We start from the raw sequence: 14,116 nt of genomic DNA on the forward strand, positions 1-14,116 counted from the left end.
GGGGGGGGGATGGAAGGGTGAATGTGGCTTAGGGAGTCCCGGCGGGGAGAGTTGCGCTATAGACTTACCCCAAGAGGCCTGAGGATGGTAGTGCAGGCTAGGAGAGTTAGCCGGTGGTGCAGGCCCAGGGAAGCAGAGAGGGGTGAGGGCGGGCCCAGGACCAGAAGCGGTGCTCCCCAAGAGGCCTGAGGGTGGTAGTGCCGGCTAGCTTTTGTTTGTTTTAAGAGCTGCGTTATATACTTACCCCAAGAGGCCTGAGGATGTTAGTGCAGGCTAGGAGAGTTAGCCAGTGGTGCAGGCCCAGGGAAGCAGAGAGGGGTGAGGGCGGGCCCAGGACCAGAAGCGGTGCTCCCCAAGAGGCCTGAGGATGGTAGTGCAGGCTAGCTTTTGTTTGATTTTTTGAGACACAGTCTCTCTCTAGCCCAAGATGCCCTGGAACTCACCATGCAGCCCAGTGTGGTCTCAAATTTATGACAATACTGCTCCTACCTCAGTCTCCCAAGTGTGAGGATTACAACATGAGCCCAGCATAGTATTTTTGTAATAACCAAAAGCTAGAAACAATTCATAAGTATTTGAAATTGGCAGAATAATATTGTGGTGTATTTATGTGAGAAAATATTATAGCATTACTGTCACACTGTCTAAGAATGAATGATAAAACCAGGCATAGTGGCTCATGCCTGTAATCCCAGCGTTTGAGAGCCTGGCACAGAAGGATTGCCATCACACACACAAATACATACGTATGCATGAGGGATAAGAGAAAATTTGAAATGGAGAAGGAATGGATTACTAACAATCTTTAACAGTATTATATGAGTCCCACTGTATTAAAGAACTAAATGGTTGAGGTTAGAAAGATGGCTCAGCACTTGAGAGCACTGGCATCTCTTGCAGAGGACCAGGGTTCAGTTCCCAGCACCCACATAGCAGCTAACAACCATCTGTAATTCCAGTTTCAGGGGATCTGACACCCTTTTCTGACCTCTGTGGGCACTGCATACACAAGTGTACTTACATACATGCAGGCAAAACATTAATACATATAAAATAAGTAAATGAAATAAATAAAAAAAAACATCTGGAGTAAAACATAGAAATACAGTGGGATTTGAAAAGTTAAGTGACATGTTAACTTTCACTTTAAAATGATGTCATCAGGTATTCTGTTGAGGGTAGGGAGACTGTTATGAAGCCACTACCAAAGTTAGACAAAAAGTAAGGCTGGCCTAAGTAAGTGCACCAAAGACAGCAACACACAGCAAGGTTATGAGGGACATATTTCCTCCGTGCCTGTTGGCCTTCTCAGAATTTTCTATAAAGAACATATAACACTTTAGTAAAAAGAAAAATGTTTTGAAATATAGGTATGTGATATATTTATATATATATGTTATATATAATGAGTTTTGTGTTTTGAGACAATTGTAGATTCATGTGGTAGAATGTATTGTGAAGGAAAGCTTTTTTAGCCATCTTCCGTGTAAGTTGCTGCTTTGGAGCATCTCGGTAAGTGTGTGCCATGTGCCCCACTCCTTCCCCTAGGATAAATGGACAACTGGTGGCTCTAAAAGTTATCAGCATGAATGCAGACGAGGGAGTCCCATTCACAGCTATCCGGGAAGGTAAGAACAGAAAAAAAAAAAAAAAAAAAAAAAAAAAAAACTGAGAGACCTGTTTTGATTACACGATATGATAAAAAACATTGAAAAGGATTAAGCCTCACCATTCAGCACATGGTTTCTGTTATTTTTAGGAGGAATATTATAATTCCAAGTTTTGTTCTTATTATCAATTTTCCAAGGTTACTTATAGTATTATTTTATTATTTATTCTTGATATTGAAGTGCAAAATTGCTATATTACTTGACCCACACTCTGAACTCCAATGACTATTTACTAAGTACTTTCTATGTGTTTGGATTCATGCTAAAATTATGTCTATACAACCTCTAACCATTCATTTAAAAGAAAGAAGTATAACATCACACTAATTCATGGTAGAGAATTTGCCTGAACATAGCATGTTTTGTTAGTTGTTGTTTTCGCAGTACTTGGAGGTTGAACCCAGGGTCCAACACAGCTCTACCCCTGCAGCACCTCCCCCATCTTTTTAAACTTAAAAAAATTGTGAGACAGGGTTTCCCTAAGTTTTTTGGTCAGGCCTTGAACTTGGGATCCTCCTGCCTCTGCCTCCTGAGTATCTGGTTTTAATTAAAAGACTCTTTGGGAAGGCAATTTTTAAGCATTTATTTTCTACCACCCCTCTTAGTCACACACACACACACACACACACACACACACACACACACACAACTTACTTTTATGAGACAGGGTCTTGCTAAGTTGCCTAAGTCAGCCTCAAACTTACTATATAGCCCACTCTGGCTTCAAACTCGGTTTACTACTGCCTCAGCCTCTCAAGAGCTGGGATTGCAGGTGTGCCTCACTGAACTCAACTTCTATATTTTCTTTGCACCTGGGTGGCATGGTAGAGAGCTGAAGATAGATCTGGGTTTGTATCATCAGCCTACCAGGTACTAATGATTCAAAGTTAGATAGATTGCCTAAGACTGGCTTTACTGTAGAAAGAAACTAATAATAGTACATATTTTATGAAGTAAATGTTATAAAGATCAAATGAGAATCTCTATCACTTATTGCAGAGCCTGTTTTCAGAGTTCAGTGAATGTTCACTGTTATTGTTTCTTCCTCATTTCCCTTGGTGAAGCCTTTAAAATTTTATTGTTTTTGGTAATGTCTGACCACTGAGAAGATTTATATTATAATATTTAATATTAATAATTTTCATATAAAATTAAAAAGCAAGCATAGTGAAAATAAGGATTATAATTTATCAACACTTTTACTTGAGCCTTTTTTTGTTTTTTTGAGACAGGGTCTCATGTAAACCAGATTGACCCTAACTCAGTGTTAGCCACGGCTGACCTTGAACTATTGCTCTTCCTGCCTCTTTTTCCCAAGTGTGATTATAGGAGCACCACCACACTCAATTTTATATTTAGGGCTGGAGATCGAATCCAGGGCCTTGAGCATGCTACTAGGCAAGCACTCTCAACTGAACTACATCCCCAACCCACATGAGTCATTTAAATGATGGGATTACTGTTCATTTCTGCCAAAACCCAGAGCAGTGGGCCTTCCCCAGCCTTTCTCCCCTCTAGCTGTTTGTCTTTCCTTCTTTACTGAGCAAACACTGCATAAAAAGCATAGTGCTGAATGTGAAAATGAGCAGAGAAAGCCCTGTCCTTCACCCAGCTTTCAATCTTACCAGAGCAGATAATTCATGTAACAAGTGCATAGAAGCTGTTGTAAACTCAGATGAGAACGAGAGTCTCAGCATGGCTAATGGAGTCAGATTTTGAACTGAACTTCGAAGGATGGATTATGCAAACAGGCATGAAATAAAAAAACCAATTCAGAAAATGAGTTATAACTCAATTTGATGCCATTTTCAAGTCTTTCAGAGCCCCTGGGAAACATTTTAAATTTAAGCAGAAAGGCTAAATGACTATCTGTTTAGCTGGGAACTCATCCTATTAGGATCAAGTGCATTCTGGAGGAGTACATGGTTTGAAGATAATGGGGCTGCATTTGCTGGTGTGCTTATTAGTGATCAGAATCAAAGGAAGCTCACATTTGGAAAGAGATATGTGGATAGGTTAAAGACTGTTTCTGAACATAGCAGAAACCCCAGGTCGTCAGCTTGGAGGGAACTTCTTGGCTGTCTCTGGGCGTTGTCTTTCCTGAACTTGGGTTCACTGGCTGCTTATGGTAGGCTTTGTTCTGCTATTGCCCATAGCTAAGTTTTCCAAGTTCACATTTGACAGGCACAGTGTACCCCTTTTGTAGATTTTGCTAACAGATGGTTCTCTGCATGGCTCAGAAGCCTTGGATGTGTATTGTTCTGTATGCTCAACAAGTCTTTCCTTGCATATTTATGATGGAACGGCCTCCCACACAGGTGTTCACAATTACAGCTAGCATTCCACTGTGGACTTTCTTGGTTTATTTTATGGACTTCCCTTACTGAAAGCATCGCTTGTATAATATTAAAAACCACAAAAGGATTTTGACATTGGAGGTGGTTAGGCTTCCAACTCCCAACAATGAATGCTTCTCTTTCCATCAGTGTAAAAGCTGGAAGCCTGTAACTGAGGCCTTCACCCCTCAAGAGTATGTGGGGCATCATTTCAGAACTCTGGCACTGGCTCATTTTTCCTGTTAAGAACTCAAAGGATGTGAGACCAGGGAGACAGGAGGTGAAATGAGAGGGCTGGTAAGCAAAATCAGAACAGCTGGAGTTCATTAGTTAAAACCCAGGGTCGTTAGCTAAAAAGGCAACCAAAAGCCACGTGCGGAAAAGTTGATAGAGGAAGACAGTCATCATCAGAAAGCCTGGAAGCAGGAATACTTTTCCTGAGCAGTCTGTCTGCTCTGATAGCATTGCAGCCCAGGATTTATTGAGCAGGATTTTGCTATATGTACAGTCTCTCAATAGGTAGGATACATGTGTGTTACTCATTGGGAGTGCTGATCTCACTTGACCCTAAAATATGATATCATGAAATTAACAAAAGTCTGAACAACACTAAGGGAAAATGGTAAAATGGGTTCATACGTCTTTAGCAATCCTTAAAGACAGATATTACAAAGCCATCATTCAGACCAAATTTGATTCAGATGTTCATAACCTTCTGTGCATTCATGTAAGAAAGATGTCTTGGTACCTGCTGTGGACAGATATTCTGCTGATTATTAGAGACACAGCACTACACAAACAATTCTCCACTACCCTAATTTTTTTCTCTTTGTGGTATTAGAATATTGACGTAGAGTTCAATAAAACTAAGAAGCATTCTCATAAGATCCATAAAAATCAACCTATTCAAATGAAAGTATTTCCTCCTATTTGTAAAACTAAAGACTTAAAATGTGATTCTGAGCCATTTATAAAATATTTTCTAAGTTGCTATGAAAGCCTCTGCTCTTTCATTTATTTTTTCATTATGTTTTGTTTGAGACAGAGATTCTCTAAAACTGGCTACGTAGACCATGCTGGCCTTGAACTCAGAGATCCTCCCCAAGGCTTCACACATGCTAGGAAAGCACTCTACCACTAAACTATTTACCCAGATTTCTTTTTCACTTTTTATTTTGAGGCAGAGTCTCGTTGAGTTGCCCAGTCTGGCCTTGAACTCACCTTGTAGCCCAGGCTGGCCTTGATCTTGCAATCTTTCTGCTTTGATCTCCTGGAGTGATTGCCTCATTACTATGGTGACAGTGACATTACAATTACCTGAATAAAACAGCTTGACTCTTAATATTGGTTTTTAAGACTGAGCTTGAACTCAGAGGACATTTGTTCCCTCAGATATCTTGGACCCGACCTTGCCCTGGAACTGTGCAGCTGAAACTGTCCCTGGCACGCTGCGCTCTTGAATAAGGCCTCACTCATTGTATGCAAAATCTTCTCTCCTGCTTCAGTTGGGAAAGTATAAGTTTGGATCCACCCTTATCAGACAACCTTACCTTTTCATCCCTGTTTCTAGAACATCTCATGGACACAGTGCCAAGCATCCTTTCTCAATCTTCATATTTTCAGTGAAGATGGTACACTTCTGTCTTTCAGACCTTTGCTATGTTAATTCTCAAGCATACCCACATTCATTTATTAACTTTTTGGGTGGAGTACCAAACTGAGGTTCTCAGGAAAAAAGTGAGTTTGCCAAGGTCAATTAAAGTCAGTCCTACAGAAGCTAGGATTTCTGGTCCAGGCCCCGCCATCCTCATTCTTTTGCTAATTAAAAGATCAAAGAGCTGGACATGGCATAACACCTATTTACTGGCAGCTCCAGCATTCAGGAGGCAGAGGCAAGAGGATCACTGTGGGTTCAAGCCCAGCCTGGTCTACATAGCCAGTTGCAGTGAGTCCTTATCTCAAACAAATAAACACACATAGCCCCAAAAAATAAAAGATCAGAGGCTTTGTAGCAACTTAGAAAAATTTTTATAATTGGCTCAGAGTCACATTTTCTCAAGTGTTTAATTTTACATCTAAGAGAAAATACTCTGAATAGGTTTTTTTATGGATTTTATGAGACTTTCTTAGTTTTATTGAATTCTATATCAACATCCTAATAATGGGTCTTATTTTTAATAGCTTTCTAAAAACAGTTTTTTGTTTAAACCTAGGACCTTTAGCCTGATGGCAGTGTTTTCTTAGGAAGGCATCATTAACCTTTTTAAAGAGCCAGACATAAGAATGCCTCCCTCTCCCATAATCTTTTTTTAATGCCTTATACTAACTCTCAGAGGTGCAACATGTTGCTTTTGTTGTAAAAATGAAGAAATCTGAGTCTCAGAGAGGTTAAGTAACCAGTCTGAGGTCACAGAGCTAGAAATCAGTGTTTTTTAGGTATTAGAGTTGATACTTATGCTATTTAAAATTCTCCCTACTCTATTATATAACATTGGAAATGCTTAACTTAAGCATTTTTTTCCTTTAGCAAGAGTAAAAGTGAAAAGTGAAAATTTGCTTTATGATGCACTCTATATAAAAATTAAGGCAAATGCAGAAGAAATATATTAAAGAAAATAATCTAATATTGTATGTTCAGCAATTCTACCATTGATTATACAGCATCAGTAGCTGCAGCATTTAAATTAGAAACAGTTTCAGCTGAAAACATTTTGAGATCATTTGCTAATAGAAAACATTGAAAAGTAATCATTTATAATTCAGTTATGAGAAAATTAGCCAAAAATAAGTTCAGGAACTTTGCTGAGGTCATCTGATAAGACCAAGAAAGAGTCTGATTAGAATCTCAAGTCACCTATTGCCAGAGAGAGACAAGGGCAAGCGTGGTTTATGGGAAGTCTGCTATCAGATGTAGTCTAATCATATTGAGGACATATTCATACACATAGTTCTATATTTATAAAAAATGCCAGAGTAGGGGCTGGAGAGATGGCTCAGCGGTTAAGAGCACTGACTTTCTTGCAGAGGATCTGGGTTTGATTCCCAGCACCCACATGGTGGCAATGAACCGTCCTTAACTCCAGTTCCAAGGGAATCTGAAACCCTCTTCTGACCCCCGCAGCATTGCACAACAGGGGTGCACTCACATACATGTAGGCAATACACTCATACACATAAAATAAAAATAATAAATAAAATATTTTTAAAATGCCAGGGTAATGGTTTGTAAGAGGGGTTTTAAATTATTTATTATTATTATCATTATTATTATTATTACTGTATGTGTGCACATGGGTGTGCTATGGAGCCTATGTGGAGACCATAAGACAACTTTGGTACCGATTCGCTCCTTCCATCTTTACATGGATTCCAGGGATTTGACCTCAGGTTGCCAGATTTGTGTGGCAAGAACCTTTATCTGCTGAGTCATCTTGTTGGCCATTAAAAAGGTTTTATTATCAGATATTAATTATACATAATGGGTTTCATTATAACATTTTCATACATTTGTATAATACATTTTGATCATAGTCACCCCTTAGTTCTATCTCTTGTCCCCCATCACTGTCATGTGTTTTGGGGTGATGGGTAAACTAATGTGTTTAATTAGGATTACTTACAGGAGCATGGATAAGGGGTTATTTACAAAAGCATGAGCAAGTTACCAGTGGCTATACCAATGAAGAAATATATTTCCCTCCCTCTAGCAACTATTAATTGCCTATAGCTCTTTAGGGTGGTATGGGGAATTTTGGGCCCCTCCCCTTCATGATGGAATGCCAATGGGCCCAGCCTCTTTCAGGCTCTCCAAGTTTCTGAGAGTTCTAGTGCAATGACCATGTCATGCCCTGCAGACAGTGTTCCCCAACACTCTACCCCTTCCTCCGACTCTTATACTCTTTCCATCCCCTTGTACGTGATGCTTCCTGAGTCTTGGAGGGAGTGATAGAGATGTCTCATTTAGAGCAGAGCATTCAATGGGTATTTTTTGGCACTTTGCAATAACTGCTGCCTATCACAAAAAGAAGCTTTTCTGATCATACCTGACAGCATCATTAATCTATGACAGAAGCACAAATATTTGAAGGTAATTTAACAGGCCAATCATGTCCTTTTAACAAAAAAACAGCAATATCCTCCTCTCTAGGGCCTATGACCAACCAAGTCACAGGCTTGTGACCAGGTTTACAGTACCAGATGTGAGTCTCAAATCCAGTCAGGAAGCGGTTACTCCTATAATAGTCATGTCACTATTGCACCAGTGGGTACAATGTGATAGAGATTAAATTCCAAAGAAATTAGACCATACTATCAGACATTTGCCTTACTACTTATCAAACATTTCTCTAGATTACCCCCTTTCTTGGAATGTATAGCATGACTTATTAGTTTGTGACTTTTTGAAAGAGTCAGAGAAAATGTAACATTAGGGACTGTAAATCCTTTGTTGTTCAATGTCTCATGAAGCTGGGGTGGGCTCTATTATTGACTCTTAAATAGGCTCATTAGAAGTGGCCTAGTCTTTATTGATTCACCAGCATTTATTGAGCACCTACATGTCAGGCTTGTGTTAATGCTGGAAATGCAAAGTCAGGAGCAGGTTCAGTTTGTGTCCTCAAGTAGCCTGTAGAAGCAAGAATGCTTTGATTAGCAGGCAGTTGCTATACACAGATATAGCTTAGCACCTAGAGACAGACTTGCTCTTTCTTCTCAGCACTGTCCTTCACATCTTCTGAACTAAAACACAACAATGTTCTGTAACATTAGAATACCATGAACCATTGCAGCACATAGCATCAATTTTCCTAAAAGTTACTCAACTACAAATCACAATGAAATGAAGAAAACCAAGAAACTAAACATTCTTACATCATTGTGAGATGAAAATATTTTTCCTAAATTATTAAATATCTCACATTATATTGTATCTAAATTGTTGTGTATCTTTTAAACTCAATAAAGATCAGCCTTGGTCATTTTCTTCATGTTTCTTCGATTTTTCTGGTGTTTTATGATCATACAAGTTAATATATATGAAATTCTTACAGAAATGCCTGGTAGGCTTAAATCATTTTAGAAGCAGGATATGGCTCAGTAGAAAACACTCAAGGCCATGGGATGAATTCTCTAGCACCCTACTCCCCCGAAAAGCAGTTATAGGTGTTAGTTTCATGAAAAGATTAGGACTACAAGAGACCACTCTGAGGTGAGAAAAGGAGAAATTTATTGGGATGTTCGAGCTGCTGGACTGCTCCCACAGGAGAAAGAGAACAGCAGTTTCTTGTCACAGCAGACTGGATTTTATAAGATTTTTCTTTTGTGGGTAGGGGGAGGTGAGGCTGTAGCAGCAGGGGGCCTCTGTAAGGGGCGTTTCAGTTAGGGTACTTTTCAGTTTTTCAGTTAGCTGCAATGGAAAATTGAAGTGTTGTTAAAAACAAGAGTCAGGTAGTTACTGAGAAACTAGGGTGATTTAGTTTCTGTTTCCTGGAATGCTGCCCATGAGGTTATGGTTACCATGTTGTTGGTCAGTAGTGACTCCATCTTGGGCCCAGTTCAGCCTAACAATAGGAACCCCATTATGACTTGTCTAGTGCCCCAATTTATCTCTGTGTCTTTTCTTTGAAGAAATTCAAAAGAGTATATTTATATATGGGGGGGGTTGTTTTGTTTTGAAACAGGGTCTCATGTAGGCTAGGCTGGCCTTGACCTAAGTATGTAGCCAGAGATGACCTTGAGCTCCTGACCCTGCCTGGATCCATCTCAGAAGTGCTGAGATTACAAGCATGCAGCACCGCATCCAGCTTACTTGATGAATGTGAATATGAAAAACTTTCCCCAGAATCAGCAAGCTGAATTCAGTATCTTTCTCTGTTTCTCAGATGACTTTTATATCCCTAAGCTGTTTAGTCTTCAGAGCAAACACTTCACATCCTTGAAATTAGAATCAAGAAAGACCCTTCCATCGCTAGATTTCCTTCTAATATATACACTGGAGCTTAGGGACTGCTAGACCATCTGGTGATGGTCCCAATCACATACCAGTACTTCTGTGAGATAAAGACTTTAAATATAGCCAGGCATGGTGACACATGCCTTTAATCCAAGTACTTGGAAGGCAGAGGCAGGAGGATTTCTGTGAAATACAGGCTAGCCAGGGCTACAAAGTGAGACCTGGTCTTCAACTACAACAAACAACCATGCTTTAAAGACTTTAAACATTATCTGCTTTTCATGCAAGGGCCCTATTAATTACTCAGTAAAATTCAGATTTCACATGGTTATTTCAGTCTTGGGGCATTGGTAAAGCAATAGTAAACATGACCATGAGATAAAACATTTAATTATTCTAATTGAGGAAGGTGCCTAAAAGAAACAAGAAGCTAGGCGTGGTGGTGCACACCTTTGATCCCAGCACTTGAGAGGCAGACAGGAGGAGCTCTGTGAGTTCAAGGCCAGCCTGATCTACATAGTGAGTTCTAGGCCAGCTGGGGCTACAGGGAGACCCTGTCTCAAAAAGACAAAAAAAAAAAAAAAAAAAAAAGAAGTAAAAATATTTTCAACAGAACTACTGCCTGCCAACTATAGGTATATAAGTGATACTATTTAAGACGTGAGACGTGAGTGTTTAAAGGGACTGGAGAGATGGCTCAGTGGTTAAGAGCACTGACTGCTCTTGCAGAGGACCAAGGTTTGAATCCCAGTGCCCACATAACAGCTAACAACCCTCTGTAATTCCAGTTCCAGGGGATTTGATGCTCTCTTCTGATCTCTGCAGGCATTGCATGACATGAGTGTACTTACATACATGCAGGCAATACACTCATACACATAGCATTGAACATTCATTAATAAGCAAAAAATACAAAAATACCTGCTCTCAATAAAATATTTGTTCTTAAGGGTATATGTGTATGTTATATGCATGTATACATATAGGTATGTCTATATTATGACAGGTAGTGGTGAGTACTGTGAAGAGGACTAAGGCAGGGTTGAGGAGTAGAGGCTCACTGCGATGGGATGAATAGAGGGCTGAGATTCATCTGCCGTGGTCAAGGAAGCCCATACCTATAAGTATCATTTGAGCAGAGTCCTGAAGGAAAGGAGAAAACATGCAGAGCTGAGGAAAGAAAATTGTGGATGAAGACCATGACAACCATAAAACTGGAGGAGGAACTGTGTTTGCAAGTGTCAGAGAAACAGGAGGCCAGTGTGGCCAGAGCCAAGGGACCAAGTGTGAGAGTGGAAGGCAATGAGAGCAAATGATGGGGCAGGACTGGGTGGAGAGGGGAGTCCTCTGGATTTTATCAAGTGAGATGGGAAGTCTCTATAGGGTTGGGAATCTGAAGGGATTTGCACTGACCTTCAATGCAGAAGAATCACAGTTCCTGACTGGTCTGAAAAGAAGAGATGATGGACAGACAGGGAGCAGGGAGACTACCGAGGGTGCCTTTGCAGACATTCAGCCAAGATATCAGCATGGCTTAGCCCAGGGTGGTGGCAAGCACATAGACAGAAGTGAGAGTTCTCGACATATTTTGAAGAACTGACAATAGATATTTCCATGGGTTGGATGAGGAAAAAAAGTTGAGAGCAGCCGATGAGTCCAAGGTGCTAAAGCTGCATAAGGGAGTGAACTGAAGATAAGATCAATAATAGAAATATAAGTCAACAACAGAGAAATGGCAAAATGGGCACTTTCCCACTCCTACAAAACAGACATTTTCAAGAAAACTGCAAGAAGTAAGGATTCGTGCTCACTCGTGTTAGCACTAAGCTTCACCCAAGTACACATCATTCTTTGAGCTTTTTAGCAAATGACAGTGTTGACGCCATTGTGATTAATAAAATGGGCCAGCCTGATTTTTAAATAAGCTTATAGAGTCTGAGTAATATACTTAGGTAAGAACAAAATTACATTAAAAATAAAATTAAAACTGGGTGTGGGAACACATGCCTGTAATCTCAGAACTCATGAGGCAGAGGCACAAGGGACATTGCAAGTTTAAAGCCAGCCTGGCCTACATGATGAGTTCCAGGCCAGCCAGGGCTACATAGAGAGATGTGGTCTCATAAATAAGTAAGTAAATAAATAGTAAATTAATAAAAAAAAACACCATATTCTTTAGCAATTTGTTTTACCATATTCTTTAAAAAATCTAATTGTGTGTGTAGTGTTAGGGATCAAATCCAAGGTCATACTCATGCTTAAGTCAGCCCTCTGCCACTGAGCTACACCTCTAGGCCCTAAATCTAATTTCGATGTGCATGCTTTGTACTGTGGATATATGTGTGTGGAAAGAAACAGGAAATTATGAAAAGAATTATAAATAAAAACATATAAAATGCAAACATTCTCAACTGATGGTCAGAGGTCAGTGTTGTTAATATTGGAGGCATTGAAAACTCCTACAGAAGCATACCAAAAATAAGACTTTAAGACCAGGAGTGGGGCTCTAAAGGGTTCAAGGCAAACAGGAAAGTGGGGAGCCGGCATGAGGGTATTAACTCTAATTTGCATCTCTGTTACACTTTCCATTTCCTAAGTGTTCTAGAAATAGGGTAAAGTCTATATTCACATCATGATATCTCTTAAGGGGTGAACAGAGACTCAGGTGGAGAAAATCTCCAGAGCTCACTCAGAAAGTGACAGGGCCAGGATTCATGGGAGGACTTCTGGCTCCACAGACAGTTCTCCCTTAAGACACTCAATAAATACACTTGATAAATTAAGTGCTTACTCTTGGCTGAGTGTTGTGGGAGGTGGTGCAGTGGCATCCAAAGATAGAGGTTACTCTGTTGCTGTGTAGACTTCAGTGTGGGACTAGAGAGATTAAACAGATACCTGTGAAATTGCTCATTATATTTGTAAAATAAATTCACTTCTAATAGTGAAATAATAAATTTAGTCTACAAGGACCCTGGGGCCAAAAAACAAAATAACACTGAAGGCCTTATAGGCATGGTAGAGCTCTTTTAGTGGTAAGAGGGTCTCAACTGACTTAATGGAGGAGTTAAGGGCATTAGCCTAGTTGAATAACTACAGACTTACAGGGTACAAACAGTGCCACCAGGAATCCATGTTTGTCCACAACTCAGTACTGTTTTCTTTACCTTAACTTTTCCCTCCCTCCCTCCCTCCCTCCCTCCTTCCTTCCTTCCTTCCTTCCTTCCTTCCTTCCTTCCTTCTCTCCTCTCTTTTTTGTGGTGCTGAAGATAGAACCCCTGAACACCTGGCCTCCTGCATATGTGGCACATACTGTACCACTGAGCTGCACACACATATATATATTTTTTGCATGCGTATGGTATGTGGTGTGCATATGTGTGCTGGCTTCACATGTGATCAGAGGTTTATGTCAGCTATATTTACTGAAGCAGGGTCTCTCACTGAATCCAGAGCCTACCAATTCAATGAGTCTAGCTAGCCACCTTGCCCCAAAGATCCCATCTCCATCTTTTAAGTGTTGGAATTACAAGTGGGCCACCACTCCCACCTGGCTTTTATTTGGGTATTGGGCATCCAAATTTTGGTCCTTATGCTTGCATAGCAAGCACTTTACCCACAGACCATCACCCCAGCCCCACATATACATATATGTTTTTTAATTTTATAAAATTTATTTATTTTTATTTTACATTTTGTGAGTGATTTGCCTATATGTATGCAAGTGCACCCATATGTGCAATGACTGTGGAGGCCAGAAGAGGGCATTGGATCCCCTGGCATTGGAGTTATGGATGGTTGTGAGCTGCCATGTGGGTGCTGGGAACTGAACTTGGGTCCTCTGTAAGAGCAGCTCTTAACCACTGAGCCATCTTTCCAGCTCCTCCCCATAGATTTAAATCTTGATTCTGCATGTGAGAGGAAATATGTGATATTTTGTCTTTCTTCCCCCAGTTACCCTGTCTTGCTCCCCTCTTTTCTCCCCTCTTTGAGTTCCTCTTTCCCCTTAACATCCTGCTTCTAGTTTTATGTCATTAATATATAAAACATACATATGATTTGAGTTTTATACTTTTCCATTTAAGTCTTTTGTTTGTTCATTTGTTGTTTTTTACTTATTTATTTTTATTTTATGTGCATGAGTGTATTTCCTGCACATATGT

General features: G+C 40.0%; 1 protein-coding gene across 1 annotated transcript in view; it reads left to right on the forward strand.

Annotated features, from left to right (window-relative positions):
* Nucleotides 1-14,116, forward strand: part of Cdk15 (cyclin dependent kinase 15) — a 117,060-nt gene that overhangs the window by 11,927 nt on the left and 91,017 nt on the right. Inside the window, exon 4 of the mRNA XM_008835448.3 lies at nucleotides 1,549-1,628. Coding sequence (XP_008833670.1) covers nucleotides 1,549-1,628 — 80 coding nt within the window. The remainder of the gene's footprint in view (nucleotides 1-1,548; nucleotides 1,629-14,116) is intronic.

This window comes from Nannospalax galili, unplaced genomic scaffold, assembly GCF_000622305.1.
Source record: "Nannospalax galili isolate Female #2095 unplaced genomic scaffold, S.galili_v1.0 scaffold637, whole genome shotgun sequence".
Lineage (NCBI taxonomy): Eukaryota > Metazoa > Chordata > Mammalia > Rodentia > Spalacidae > Nannospalax > Nannospalax galili.